This window comes from Ammodytes marinus (genome assembly GCF_949987685.1).
Source record: "Ammodytes marinus genome assembly, chromosome: 16".
NCBI lineage: Eukaryota > Metazoa > Chordata > Actinopteri > Uranoscopiformes > Ammodytidae > Ammodytes > Ammodytes marinus.
Genome location: NC_137220.1, coordinates 22,761,653 through 22,776,197, shown reverse-complemented (window position 1 = coordinate 22,776,197; position 14,545 = coordinate 22,761,653). Strand labels below are relative to the sequence as shown.

Genomic DNA, 14,545 nt, shown 5'->3' with positions numbered 1-14,545 from the left:
AACAGCAATGTAAAGGCAGTACTATTATATGGCTCGGAGTGCTGGCAAGTTGTTCAAAGCGACATGATAAAGCTTAATGTCCTTCACAACAACTGTCAAACCGGAGGAAACAGCGTGGTGGACGACATCAAACGTCGACGTCTGAAATGGCTTGGACATGTTCTAAGAATGGACAGTCAGCGTATCCCCAAGGTTGCCTTGAGATGGACACCAACAGGAAAGAGAACGCGTGGAAGGCCAAAAACCACTTAGAGGAGAACAATTACAGCTGATGTGTACTCAGCAGGAGCAGAATAGGATGAAAAGCAAAGTAACCCATGGAACACATTTACAGAAATATCAAGCAATGAAAGGATCAAAATAGTCATAATTTTGAACTAGCTCAACCCAAATCCTTGATGTACACACTGAATAGCCCAATTATGAACGGCAGTAGTTCTGTTTTAAACTTTATATGGATTAAATGCAGGCCTACTATAGTGGAAATCCATTCACAGAGCATAAAATACATTGTGTCCCTGTCTCCCCCAGACCACCTCCCAGTCTATTCACCTGAATGTAATGCTATCATTACAGTAAACTGGCCTGTGACGCCAGACTTACACAAGAAGTCTTGCTCCAGCCCAACCACCACTAGTGAACAAGCTGAGAAATAAGCCACCTTCTCCACAGTAACAGTGGACTGCTGACTTGGTTGAGAGGTTAGGAAAGTGACAGTAAAGGCCAAACTAATGATGTTGAGCAGCAAGACGGGAGGAAGCCAGGTCTCTTAGCAACAGTTTCTCCTCTCTGCCGACACTCTGACATGTGCTGAAATAAACAGTGTGTGTGTGTGTGTGTGTGCGTGCGTGCGTGTGTGTGTGTGTGTGTGTGTGAGAGAGAGAGAACCAATAAAATGCTCTACATTTTTCATGTGTGTATAGGTGTGTGTGTGTGTTTGTGTGTGTGCGTGCGTGTGTGTGTGTGTGTGTGTGTGTGTGTGTGTGTGTGTGTGAGAGAGAGAGAGAGAGAGAGAGAGAGAGTGTGCATGTGTGTGAGTGTGCCTGTGTGCTTATTAGCATTAGTCTTGTGCTTTGGTTTACAATGAATTCAGCTGGAGAAGAAATTCCTTCCACACACACTTAACCAAACAAAAAGTATACGCTGAAGTCTAGATAAAGTGATTTCACTCATAGATTTAATTATACATTATATGAATATACAGTATGCCGATTATAAACTTATTTTTACCTGTTTTCAGCTGCTCAGTACAATTTTGACTCTTCTTGCCACTCAGCCTTACTAAAAAAAGCTCTCGAAATCTGAATCCCTGAGCTACTGTTTGCAAAAAGTTAACAAGTGGTGTGTGTGTGTGTGTGGATGGATGCATTTAGAAATAGTGTGAGAGTTACAATGTATATCATAGCGCATAAAGACCTTCACATTTGTGGTTGTGTGTACGCTCAGATTTGTACATACTGTGCACATAGATCTGATCCTATGTCTTTGCTGTACCCTCCACACTTTGTTGTTCTGTGACACTGACAGGTTATTCAGATGCAGAGCACATGTGGGTGTATTGCACCCTCTAGAGTCGAGACAGAAGAACTTCTGTTTGACTACTTTTGAAACAGAGGGGGAATGTTTTTACTGTAACACAGACAGTCTACTACTGTTTGATCAATGCAAAATTAATAAGAGGTATGTTGAATGATTCCTGATTGAATAAAATTGTTTATTTTCATGTATCATCGTTTTTGCTGAGACACATTCAGAACAATAACTATACATATAAAGTTTTGACACAGTTTAGTCTTCTCATAAATTTGTTTAACACCTTTCTGATTACTAAATCATTTCATATGTGTTCCTTCATAGTGTGGATGTCTTCAATATGAATCTACAATGTAGAAAACAAAGAAAAAAACCTTGAATGAGAAGGTGTGTCCAAACCTTTGACTGGTACTGTGCATTGGACGATTACATTCTATAATGCTATTTACAATTGCAGAGATGTGCGTATCTAAATGTATGCTGTACCTTATTTGACCAGTAGAGCATTATACTAATAGATTGTGTATTCGTTTAACCTACTTATCCTACTAATGAATTGTCCTGTTTTTCTTTCTGTTTCTCCGAGTTTTTTGCTATGTGTATGTATAGGCCATATGTTTCCATTGTATATCCTTGTCATTTTTATTGTAACATCAACCTGCCTAATGGACTACAGATGGAAAATTAGCCCCCGGGCAACAATCTGGCATATTGACGTGTACTGCTGCACATGTTCATTAATGTGCATTGTCCTGAAATAAATAAATATATCTTTCTATTATTTCAATCATTTAGACAAATGTGCTCCAAAGCACACTGAAAATTACTATCTAACTTGATTTTCTTTATTTACTATTCAAACAGAGTTGAGCGAGAGAGACTGAGACTTTGGTAGGAAATAGAAATGTCCTCCTTAGATTACTTACAAGAATCTGACTATATTTTCAGCATGAAAAGTATATGGGCTTTTACAGAAATTAATGTCCAATAGATGCTTCCATAGAAATAGGCCTACACCATTTTCATATTGGCCATGCAGTGTTCCTTTTTCTCCAAATGGTAATTCATACTGAATAGTTGAATACATGCATATCTTAGAATGACTTAATCATGATTAAGTCAATTTACCTAGAGCTCACACACTGACTCAGCATCTGTCAAAATCACACATGAAAACACACAGGCTGCTGCACTCAATAACACGTATTGAGTAACCAAAGTTAATGTTGATGCTATCATGCACCAACGTTTCCAAAAAGCAGAAATCCTTTTCCTATTGTCTGCCAATTCAAAATGAAATTACTCATTGCAAAATAAGACTTGATAATTGTTATCTACCATGGCTTGTATTGTCTTATCGCTAGAAGGAAGATCTCTGGTGACATCTGCCATTTGAAAAGAGTACTACATGTTGGGTTTTTCTGCTTCTTTCATGATAAGAAATAGGTTTTTGTAATGTCCTGAGACTGACCAAAAAAAAGTCAAAATAAAAGTTTATTTAGAGTTGATATGATGTGGGTATGACCACTACTGCTTTACATCGGATACACTAATAAAAGGCTTGACCTTCCCCTTCCACATACTGTGTGAGGTGCCTTTCATATTAAACAGAAGTGAACAATATATGACTGTTATATTCCCAGCTGTCAGCATGCGTTCCAGCTTTTTTTGCAGATAAAAATAGAAACAGTTATAGTGTCCCATGGGAAGTATGCCAAATCAACTTAAAAAATTTAATCAATAGCACATAAAAAACGTCATAAGAATTATGTCACCTGTAAAATGTGTTGCCAAGAAATATACAAGATCTCCTGCACTTTGATAATGGATGTGTTCCATGATAAACCTACATTTGATAGGATACATTTTTCTTTACAGATATTATATTGCCTGCAATTTCCTTGGCCAAGTACTCTTGGCATTCATGGAATTTCTTTTAGCATTTCTCCTTGTAGCCCCAGGGCATTGATTCATTTCATTCATGTATTAAGATGCCTATTGTGCAATCAACAAGAGCAACCTTTTTACTCAAAACAGAACACTTTTCAGCCTGTCTAATGTAAGACCATGGCCAGCTCCAGTTCAGAACCAAGGTCAGCTCCTCAATCATGTTCAGCCCGGGATCGGAACCATAAGAGCTACAGTGCTGAGAGGAGAGCGTCATGGGGGAAATACATAGCCTACCTTTGTCTATGCTATGTGTATGTATAGGCCTATACAATAACCCATATTAATGATTAATTCTCGATCCACCTTTTCTGTCATCCTTTTGTTATGAAGTGAAATTCTTGAGATCCTAAATGTATTTGCGTACACGCGCTCTTTTCCTAGAATTTCCGTCTGCGTATTGGGAAAATAAGATATTAGTGTATGTTTGATGAATAGAACAGCGGCTCGAAAAACATTCCGACTAATCCATTATAGGCCAACTACTACACATTTGGGCTACATGTAGGCCTGGGCTATAACACTAGTCACAGTAGATCAATGGATGCATCGTTTCTTTATCGTGACGCTTTTACTTTGAGGCTCAATCGTTCAATCAATTTCCTGTAGCAGGCTGCCTCTCGCTCACTTGACGCACTTCACTCCACACGGCTGCGCATCCCTGGACAGAGCTGTCAGAGAAAGCATCAGGGGACACGCTGACTGACAATAGCTTAGGTCAGGAACTGGTTCAACGGTGAAACGGAGAGCTGAAGAGCAAATAAACGACGAAAGATTCAGCCCTGGTCCGGACGCGAGCGGCTACGAGAAGCCGCTTGAATGCGTTGTTGTTGTTGTTGTTGATGTTGTTGTTGGGAGCTACTTGTGTTTTTGGGAGTTTGGTGTGATTTCGTCGCACTTTCTACACTGCAGCAGACGTATTCCAGCGGCAACAACATTGATGCTGTTGGAGTACTAGTTCATTAAACAGCTGCGTTGTTGTAGCCCTCGGAGGACCCCTTTTGTAGTAGGCTGCTACTTCGGACCTGGCGTAGACCCACACACGGAGAGAATCGTTGCAGGAGGTGCTGACGACGCAGAAGTGAGGAAGGATTCCCGTGGATGTGTGGATCTCAGTGGCATCCTTTAATTGAACACTCGTTAAGTGCTTCGCCAGATCGTCACCAAGACTGAAGTCCGACAAAACCTGCGTCTTTTTCTCTGTGCTGCCATCACCATCAGCTATGTTGATGAAGGAGTACCGCATCTGCATGCCTCTCACAGTGGACGAGGTAGGTGAAGTTTTGCTTGGTTGCCTTTGATGTTTTCGCATCATGCTCTGTCTGTCTTCCCTTCTGTCACAAATCGCCAGTCGCAGTTCGGCACGTTTTGTGTGATTTCATGTAGTTTACACTGTGGAACCGATCGCTGCAAAGTTGCCAGTGATTTATCATTTGAGCTCCTTCCTTCCGCAACCGAGACGCAGCAGCCACGGGGTGGAGCTGCAGTATGTACAGTCTCTCTTTCTGCCTATACTGTTTCGGGTTCAAGACAAGTCGAAGGCATGCAGGGAAATGGTGAACAGTGATTATTATAGACAGTTTGGATTTTCTGACTGGTTAGAGTAATGTGGTGCGGTTTCAGGAATGGATGCTCATGCAAGCGCTCTATGCATTCTGTATCACTCGGTCATCAGAGCTATATGACTAAAATACACATTCAATGCACCTTTTTTCTTGTTGTGTGGTTTTGTCCCATTGTATTGTGTTTCATGTGTAGGGGGCACAGTCACACACACAGTGTTTGGGTTTGGAAGTGGGTATAGGGTGAAAAAAGGATGGGTGAGGAGGCATCTGTCGGGTGAAGTTCCCCTCAGGTCACAGTGACATAATAGAAACAGCTTCACACGAATAAGTCAACTCTGCCATGTTTTTGACATGTTAGGATGCAGATAAGATATTTGAACATTTACTCATTCAGCTGCAGGTTGTATTTGATCATTGCTCGTGTCTCTCCCAATACTGTTATTATGGAGTGAACATCAAAGGTGTATTCAGCAATTCTGGAGAATGCTTGTTGTCAAAATCACTTTTGGTCAAAATCAGTGACCAACTCCTCATGATCCACTGTGTGTGCACTGAAAACAAAATCCAGTGTTAGTGTTGCACAGCCTAGGCTCTGTAAGCAGGGAATGTTGATAGCTACGGTAGGCCCCCCCCTTTGTTTAGATACCCTTTGGCCCCGAAACCAGTTAACACAAAGCTGTGATTAATACAAAAACATTTTTTTCAGTGCACACAAAGGCAGCGGACCGTTTTTTTATGGTTTGATTGGGCACCTGTGTTGAATGTATGCTCTGTATACAATGCTGTTTTTTTTATGTGAGTGTTTACTTGCACTCCTTGTGTAATGCCTGATATTGTATAGATGATTCAATCCAGTGCTGCCTTTGAGTTTAACCGGTCACATAGGTTTCACACACCATTTCACCAGGTTCATGATGTGACGTGAGCTGTGTGTTCAAGTAGACAGTATTAAGCTGTACAACACTGGTTCAAGGAATCACTACTGTTGAATGTTATCTGAGTCAATCTTGCTGAAAGTACAACCTGTCACTGCAGTCGAGCAAAGTCAATTGTTGTGTTCTAGTTCAGGATGAAATTTGAGAAACAAGTGCTTCTTTTTAATCAGAGAGTGGACTTGAGCCAGCCTCTCCTGAGGTCAATTGATCCTTATGGTGCTCAATCATCCCGCTTTGGACCCTTAAGTCTTACGCGACGTTCATGTTTATAATTATTACCAGGATGCTGCTTTATCACATCTTGTCTCAGGGCTGATTGGCTAATCTGCTGTGCTGCACTCCGGGGCAGTGATGGAGGACACTGTGTTGTCTTCTGTGGCCAGCCAAAAGCTATCACATCTGTTGCTGTAATGATAATAACGCCGGGGTCCGACCTTATCTATTATCTGCCATTGACTTGATAAATGAACATTTGTAATCTCTTCGTTATCTTGCAGCATTCACGGCTGAGAACACAAAGACACATACATTCGTACAGTCGCCATCGGTATTCTGTGTGTGTGTGTGTGTGTTTGTTCGTGTGCGTGTGTGCATGCGTGCGTGCATGTGCATGTGCGTGTGTGTGTGTGTGTGTGTGTGTGTGTGTGTGTGTGTGCGGGTGCGTGATAAACATATATCCCATCAGAAGAGTGGAGTTTATTACATCTCCACTCTTAATCGAATTGGACCTGACCAAACAGTCATTGTGAGTGAGTGGGATGCTCGCCTTCTTAAACTGTTTCTGGCTGCCAAAGGTAATTAATGATTTACCAACAGCCACCAACTTGAGGTGGTCATTATCGTTAAGTGGTGCTGTCATCTGGAAGAGTGCAAATGAGATACTGTGTGTGGGCTCCTGTGTAAATTGGATGCACGATAAAAGCACATCACAGGGTCTTGGATTCATGATACATAGCCTGATGATGAATGCAGTGATTTGGTGTCCGGGTTACATGCAATGCTCGTTTACACACCATGAGAGTTACAAGTCAGAATCTCATCCAATGGCATTGCAGCATAAGGGCTACATCTCATATCAAGACATGACTAGACAGCTAAATCATTGTATTGCCCCAAAAGGTTCATCTTCAAATAGCTATAAAGTCGAAGCACTGCTGGGAAAACAAATAAGAGACACGCTTTTATGATGTTTATGGTATTTAAATGAAATTCAGTCGACGACTCGTGTCACTGGAAAATGTCTGCAGTTCTCTTTTTCCTGCGTGCAAATACAATGCAATGATAGTCTGTTGTGTATATGATTGTGTGTTGTATTTTGCCACCCCCAGTGCAGCTGGAGGAAGAACAAAACCATCAAAACATCCCTTCAAAATCTATTGTCTCGTCATCATCAACTTCTAGTTGTGTTGGGCTGTCTTTGTCTAGTTAAAACAAGCTTGGGTGAAGATCTTGGAACCAATCAATACCAAACAGGGATGATAATTGTGTGAATCCTAAGAGATCTTATTAGAAATAGCAAAAAATGACCAGACTCCCACTACGGCTTCTAACTGCACCATGCCAGACAGACTGTTTAGATGAGCTCAGCCATGTCACCTAAGGTCAGTCCCTTGGCATTCCCTTATGTTCGCTTGCATCCATGCACATGCCGAGAGGCCCCCGTAGCACATCTCGGGGCCCAGAACCAAGGTCTTGTTTACGTCCCTATTAGTCTGGAGACTCTGTGCTCTGGCTGGAGAGAAGCCTGTTGTTCCTCTGTGTTGTTGCCTGAGGAGCTCGTATAGCTCAGCCAGACAGTGACCTAGCTATAGCTCACACACCCACCAGATGGAGAGATACATGCTTACTAGGATAATCTGCCAAAAGTCAAAAGGAATGGGCCAGGAATACAGAAAGAGAGTAAGAGAAAGGAAAAGAGAAACAATGCATTTCGCTTTTTTAATTGAGAAAGTCATTCATTGCTTTTGGAAACTGTCTCAGTCGGCCTGAGTCGGCAGGATTTTGTTTTGGTCACTGTAATTGTTTTGTGGGTCGATGGTCCTTTTGAAGCATATGTACAGAGTATACAGATATTGGCACAGTTTAAGGCTTTCGCATACCCACAACGTGACTAGTATTTTTTTTTATAGATGGAATATAGTGTACTACAATCATCATTTGCTTGCACTTACACTGTAGCTTAGCCTAGCAAAACGTATTCCTAACATTAGCTCTTCAGCTCAATAATACATTTCTCGTTTGTTTTAAAGGAGAAGTAGGAGATGTATTTTTTGTAAATATACGTTTTAAATCTCTCTATATTATAACAGCAATCACTTAAACAGTATGCACAGTTCATAAGGTCTCCCAGTCATTCAACTTTGCAGTAATTGCCAGGTAAAATGTTGAGTATCCCGCTCGTTTTTATCCAATCAGGAGACAGGGCGCTATAAAGAGGCGGGTCTCTGTGCCCGTTAACAATGACTCGCTGCTCTCCATCGCGGCACTATCTGAACAACACGGCTGCGCGTTAAAGTGGTGGTGACTTAGGGACGAGGGAGGGGACTGCTAACTGTAGTCACTGACAGGAAGGTAGGACCATATCGCTTACTTCTCCTTTAATCTGTACAAAAAAACCAAGAGTTAAAACATCACATTGCTGTATATCAGTCAAGTGCGAAAGTTTGTGAACCCCTTGAGCCTTTTGGAATTTTATTTATTTTAACCATTATTAATTCATTTTTATCAATACCAGTATTTTTTATATGAAATAACAGATGTTTGTTTATCAATTCAACATTTTTATTTTCCAGAAATCAATTGTTAAAACAGATAAAACAAATTATTTGACGAATGTTGTATGTGCAAAAGTTTGTGAACCCTAAGCTGCATTGCTTAAATCGAGCAAGGTAAACACAATCAGGTTGGCCAAATTGGTTGATGAAATAGACCAATGTAATGAGAGATCTTTAGGAAAGAAATTGGGTGGCACTAGATAAAACAGAGATAAAACCAGGTCAGTTTAGGCTCACCAAAGTGAACCCATGCAGGTCAGACATGCTAAAATGGAAACAAATCTCAGAGGATCTCAGGAATAGAGTTTTGATGTTACACATTTGTCTGGGGACAGTTATAAATTCATAAAAAAAAATTTGAGCTCAATCGGTCCACCGTGAGGCAAATCATCTACAAATGGAGAGCTTTAAGAGTGACTTAACATCTGCCTAGAAGTGGACTTCCTTCAAAAATATCCTCAAGCGCCACAAGAAAAGTGATTTTTCAGGTAAAAGCCAACCCAAACATTACACCTGGAGATTTGCAGACAATTTGAAACCACCATTATTCACTTGGGAGAAGGTTCTCTAGGTGGTAGGCAGAATTGCGTTTTTGCCCAAACATGGCGGTTTTGGTTATGACCAAACAGTTCAATTTTTGACTAATCTGTCCACAGAATAAGACTTCAGGTATCTCCAGGTGCTCTCTGGCAAAGTTGTGACAAGCAGTTTTGTTCTTTTTTGAGAGCAGAGGCTTCTTCAGCAACCATCCCATGAAAGCCATGTTGACTGAGTTTTCTTCTTATTGTGGAACCATGCACATCTGTCCCAGATGCTGCAAGAGAGGTCTGCAAATCACCAGATGTAATGTTTGGGTTGGCTTTTAACTGAAAAATCACTTATCTTGTGGCGCTTGTGGATATTTTTGAAGGAAGTCCACTTCTAGGCAGATGTTCAGTCACTCTTAAAGCTCTTCATTTGTAGATGATTTGCCTCACGGTGGACCGATGGAGCTCAAACTTTTTTTAAAATAATTTATAGCTGTCCCCAGACAAATGTGCAGCATCACAACTCTATTCCTGAGATCCTCTGAGATTGTTTCCCCTTTTAGCATGTCTGACCTGTATGGGTTCACTTTGGTGAGCCTAAACTGACCTGGTTTTATCTCTGTTGTATCTAGTGCCGCCCAATTTCTTCCCTAAAGATCTCTCACTACATTGGTCCATTTCATGACTCAATTTGGCCCATCTGATTGTGTTTACCTGCTCCATTTAAGCAATGCAGCTCAGGGTTCACAAACTTTTGCACATACAACATTCGTCAAATAATTTGTTTTATCTGTTTTAACAATTGATTTCTGGAAAAGAAAAATGTTGAATTGATAAACAAACATCTGTTATTTCATATAAAAAATACTGGTATTGATAAAAATGAATTAATGATGGTTACAATAAATAAAATTCCAAAATGTTCAAGGGGTTCACAAACTTTCGCACTTGACTGTATGGTGTATAAGGGTACAGAGAGTCTGGGAAGTTGCTGCTAATGGCCAAACATTTCTCTACACCTAGGTTCTGTTGTGTTATCCCCTGGTGAGAAGAGATGGGGGACGTGGGGGATTCAAATTTTGGTGCACTGGATTAGCGAAGCGTTGGCAAGTCGCCAAAGAGATTCTATTAAGCAGAGTTAGAGCGAATGCACTGACATACCCGATGTCTGCAAGTGGTGTGTTTGTATTTTTTTGCCCGACTATTCCTGTAAAATATGTCCATGTGTTTTCTAGTTCTTCCTCTCACTTCACATTTCAACCTGCATACTTTTCATTGTTCATTCTCCAGTGCTTTTAGCAACACAGCTGAAATGAACACTCCAGCGTTTAAAATCAATATCACAGTTTATTTTTTTAAGTTTTTTTTAGCCTGTAAGTGGATTGTGTAGGAGCAGAATGCAGTACTCTATTTTAGCCTTTATAGAGCCTACTATAGAGCCCTTTTGTCTATTTTGGTCCCAACAATATCAGATGAAAGAGACTGAAGATGACAATATGGTGGTCCAGTGGTGATCCAATGGCACGCGTTCCCACAATCTGTAATGCACTCTTCCCTTTAAAGTGTGGTCCTTTCCTGATTGCGATTGCCATGTAGCAACATCAATTATCTCATCAATCTGGGGTGAGCCGTTTGTCTTTTTATAGTAGAGAGAGCTGAGGACTTAATCAACTAACGAGCAGTTGTCAGATGACCAATGAAACAATTGGTCAGATGACAGAACGAGTTGTGGGAACGGGGGGGCGGCAAGCTGACAGGTGAGAAATCATAGTGTCCTAAGCGAGTCCATCCATGTCTCTGTTAAAGTGACACAAGCAAAGCAATAAAACCGTAGAATGTTTGATTTGTACTTCGCAATCCATGAATTCCCTCATTTAGCTAATTATTTACTTTTAAGATGGTGTTCTCGTAGCAACCAAGCCACATCACTTAGCAACCCTATAGGGTTTCGCTATCTCCAATCCTCCCCAGAGCTGCCATCCTCTAGCCGTCCACCAGGTGCCCTTATTCACCTGCTCACCTGTCACCTCATGTCAGCCCTGCAATCACATGACCTGCTGCTTGTTAGCCTGCTGCTTCACTCACTCGTTATATGTCTTCCCTCATCATACCAACCCTTATCCTTTGTACCTGTGCCAGTTCATTTTAATTGGCATATGGTGGCATGCCTCATTATTGTCCCTGTGAGCTTTTGACACCCATGCCTGGACCTGCTTACCATTCTTCCCACCTTCCACTACCTGCATGTAAGCTCATTAAATCATAATAAATCATTGAACTGAACCAGTCTTCCCGATCTGTCTTGCGTTTTGGGGGTTCTTCCGCTGCTGCCTGCACTGTCACACTGTGATAAAGGTGTCACAGGTGTGGAGAACTGTTGCACAGAAAACCTGAATATGATATCTTTTAGATCCAGTAGAGCTAGAGGATAGTAACAATTGCTCGCATGCAAGCAACAGTCAGGTGCCCTAAAAATAAAACATTGGAATTTCAGAAGAATTTAGATAAGTGACTGACAGATCACCATTGAGATACACTGTATGTGTTCCAAAAAACGGTAGCAAAAATACAAAAACAGCCCAGTGATTGTTGGTGGAATGTCCCTCAGCTGCCCTGTAGCCAGAAAGGAGAAGGGGGGCCGGTGCATACCTGAAACAACATTTGAAAACAATGTCTTAGAAAAGCCTATGACAGAAGTGCACTGAATAGCACACTGCCAATTTCCAGCACACACTGGCTGAAAACCAAGGCATATGCAATTTTGTGCTGCCAATAAAATACAGATACGTTTGTGTCCGATGTAAATGGTTCTGTGAAGCATTTACTTGAAAATGAACGAAAAATGAATTTGGGAATGAAGCCAGTAGCACAGTCCATGTCATACCAAAGCTTGGCATCTGCTGCGCCTTGTTGCTGCTGCCTCTAGCAGTGTGTTTGAAACTCCAACACACTGCGGCACTGAGCTTCAGAAATAGCCCTTGGGGTTTGAGAAAGCAGACACACATTTTTAATGGTCCCTTGCCCCGCACTGGCACACACACACCACAGACACACATGCCCATTGTACTGACAACTCCTATAACCTGGATACATGACTTTGATTATTCCCATGAACAGCAGTTTCATTTATATATATATTTTGGCAGTATCTAGTGGAAAGTGTAACAGCTGAATGCTGCAAAAATAGAGGCCAAGTGAGGATATACAGTATTGTTTTTGTATGGTTTTTATTATACCTCCCACTCATGTATGTAAATAGGGACAATAACAAAAAATAATTATTAGAGTGGACCTCAACTTCCTGTTGATCTACAAGTTGTTCCATTGAGTCATCATTTGAATGTGATTTGAATGGAAAATAATATAGATTCAGACTTGGACGGTATGGATTTAACATATAAGAACCATCAATACAGCAGGAGCTACACAACTACTTGAAGCCATGGTCAGAGTATTTCTTCTTTTATTTTTACTTTTGCAAGGAGAAATTGAATGGGAGCATGTCAAACTTGATTGGACTCGAGTGGCAAATAATTGGAATATTCTGAACTGCAGCACCGGTGTGTGTGAAACATTCCCTGCGTCCCAAATCGCATACTCTTTCTTTTTTCTGTTCTACATACTACATCTGACAATAAAAATAGTCTAGTTAGGATGCAGTATGCTACAATTGGGACACTTTTACTTGTTTATTTCATCATTACATCGTGCCTTGATCTTGCCTCTTGCTTTCATATCCGTCGCATCCCCGTTTGTTTTCATACGGAGGCTCCGTCGATGTGACGTCACTTCAGGTTTGCACTGGATTATGGCCAAATAGGATGCTGTTTTCAACACTAAAAATCTCAGCCGGATGTAGTAGAACATCCGGGTACTTCTAACCATCCTAAATCTGGTCACAAGAATTGGTACATCCTAAATCTTTTTTTCTACATACTAAATAGTTGAAAGTATGCTTTTGTTTGTGTGTGCTACAGAGCAGGCTGCACGTTTAACAGCTTAATGGGACGCTAACATCATTCACCTCATCAGAACAGGAAACTCTTAATCCCACTCTATTCCTCCTCTCACCCCACCTTCTCTCCTCCTGTCCCCCTGTAAACCTTACTTACTGTCAACATGCTGTCCAAACAAGGAGAAACAATTGCTACTGAGAATAGAAGCTGCACTGACACATAGTGAATGAGTCAGTGGAGTTATGGGACATGTGTTAGGACAAGATGCAGCATTTAAAATGGGGAGCAGCTGGGCATGCAACACCATGATGTGATCACAGTCTATCAGGACGCATTGTGCACACTGATTGGTGATGGATTTGTATACGTGATCCGACTCATTATATGTTAATGGCGAGTGATGTGGATCAGTCATTTTCCATATTCAAAACAACACGGATTCCACTTGAGGGTGGTTCAAGGTTCAAGGTTTTTATTATTGTCCCACGAGGGCAAATTTGTTTACAGCATAGGAGTGGCTAAAAACACACGACAATACAAGACAACAATGGACACAAAACACAACAGTATGTACACAAACCTGAGGACGTCACAAAGTGCTTAAAAACAAAGTGCCAAGATATTAAAATCAAAAATCTAAATCAGCATCAGCAACATTTACCTGCTGCTGGCCGCATTGACTGCTCGAACGGATGCAGGGACAAAAGAATACTTGTATTTATTCTTAGTGATCTTAGGGACACACAGACGGAGGCCAGATGGCAACAACAACATATACTCAGAGTTGAGTGTATGGTGGTTGCTAAACCAAAAAAATTGCAGCAACTTACTGAAGTGATTCGGTCTTAATCGTATGTAAAAGAGGGAAATTTACATGTCCTAAACTGTAATCACACTTCTGCTGAGGCCGGGGGGAAAAAACATGTTTGCAAACCTACGCAGAGAAAGGTGTTAACCATTGGTTTGCAGAGGAGCCGACAAATATCCAACAAACATCTTCTGCATGTAGATACAGTATGTAGATAATCCAAACTCTATGACTTACGTATGTTACAAAGATGGTGGACTTTCATCTGGGTGACATGGATTTCAGCTCCCTGATTCCCTTAGTTTTCTCCCATCCCCTTCGGTTCACACAGATGCAGACACTTATAATTGTAGCACTCTTATTTTTGTGGGGGCTGGTAACATAATGTGTGTGTGTGTGTGTGTGTGTGTGTGTGTGTGTGTGTGTGTGTGTGTGTGTGTGTGTGTGTGTGTGTGTGCGTGTGTGTGTGTGTGTGTGTGTGTCACCATACTACATTTTCC

General features: G+C 41.2%; 1 protein-coding gene across 1 annotated transcript in view; it reads left to right on the top strand.

Annotated features, from left to right (window-relative positions):
* Positions 1-4,703: 4,703 nt before the first annotated feature.
* Positions 4,704-14,545, top strand: part of pitpnc1a (phosphatidylinositol transfer protein cytoplasmic 1a) — a gene marked incomplete at both ends in the record, with an annotated part of 73,749 nt that continues 63,907 nt past the window's right edge. The window contains one exon of the mRNA XM_080044176.1: positions 4,704-4,751. Within this exon, the coding sequence (XP_079900302.1) occupies positions 4,704-4,751 (48 nt within the window). The remainder of the gene's footprint in view (positions 4,752-14,545) is intronic.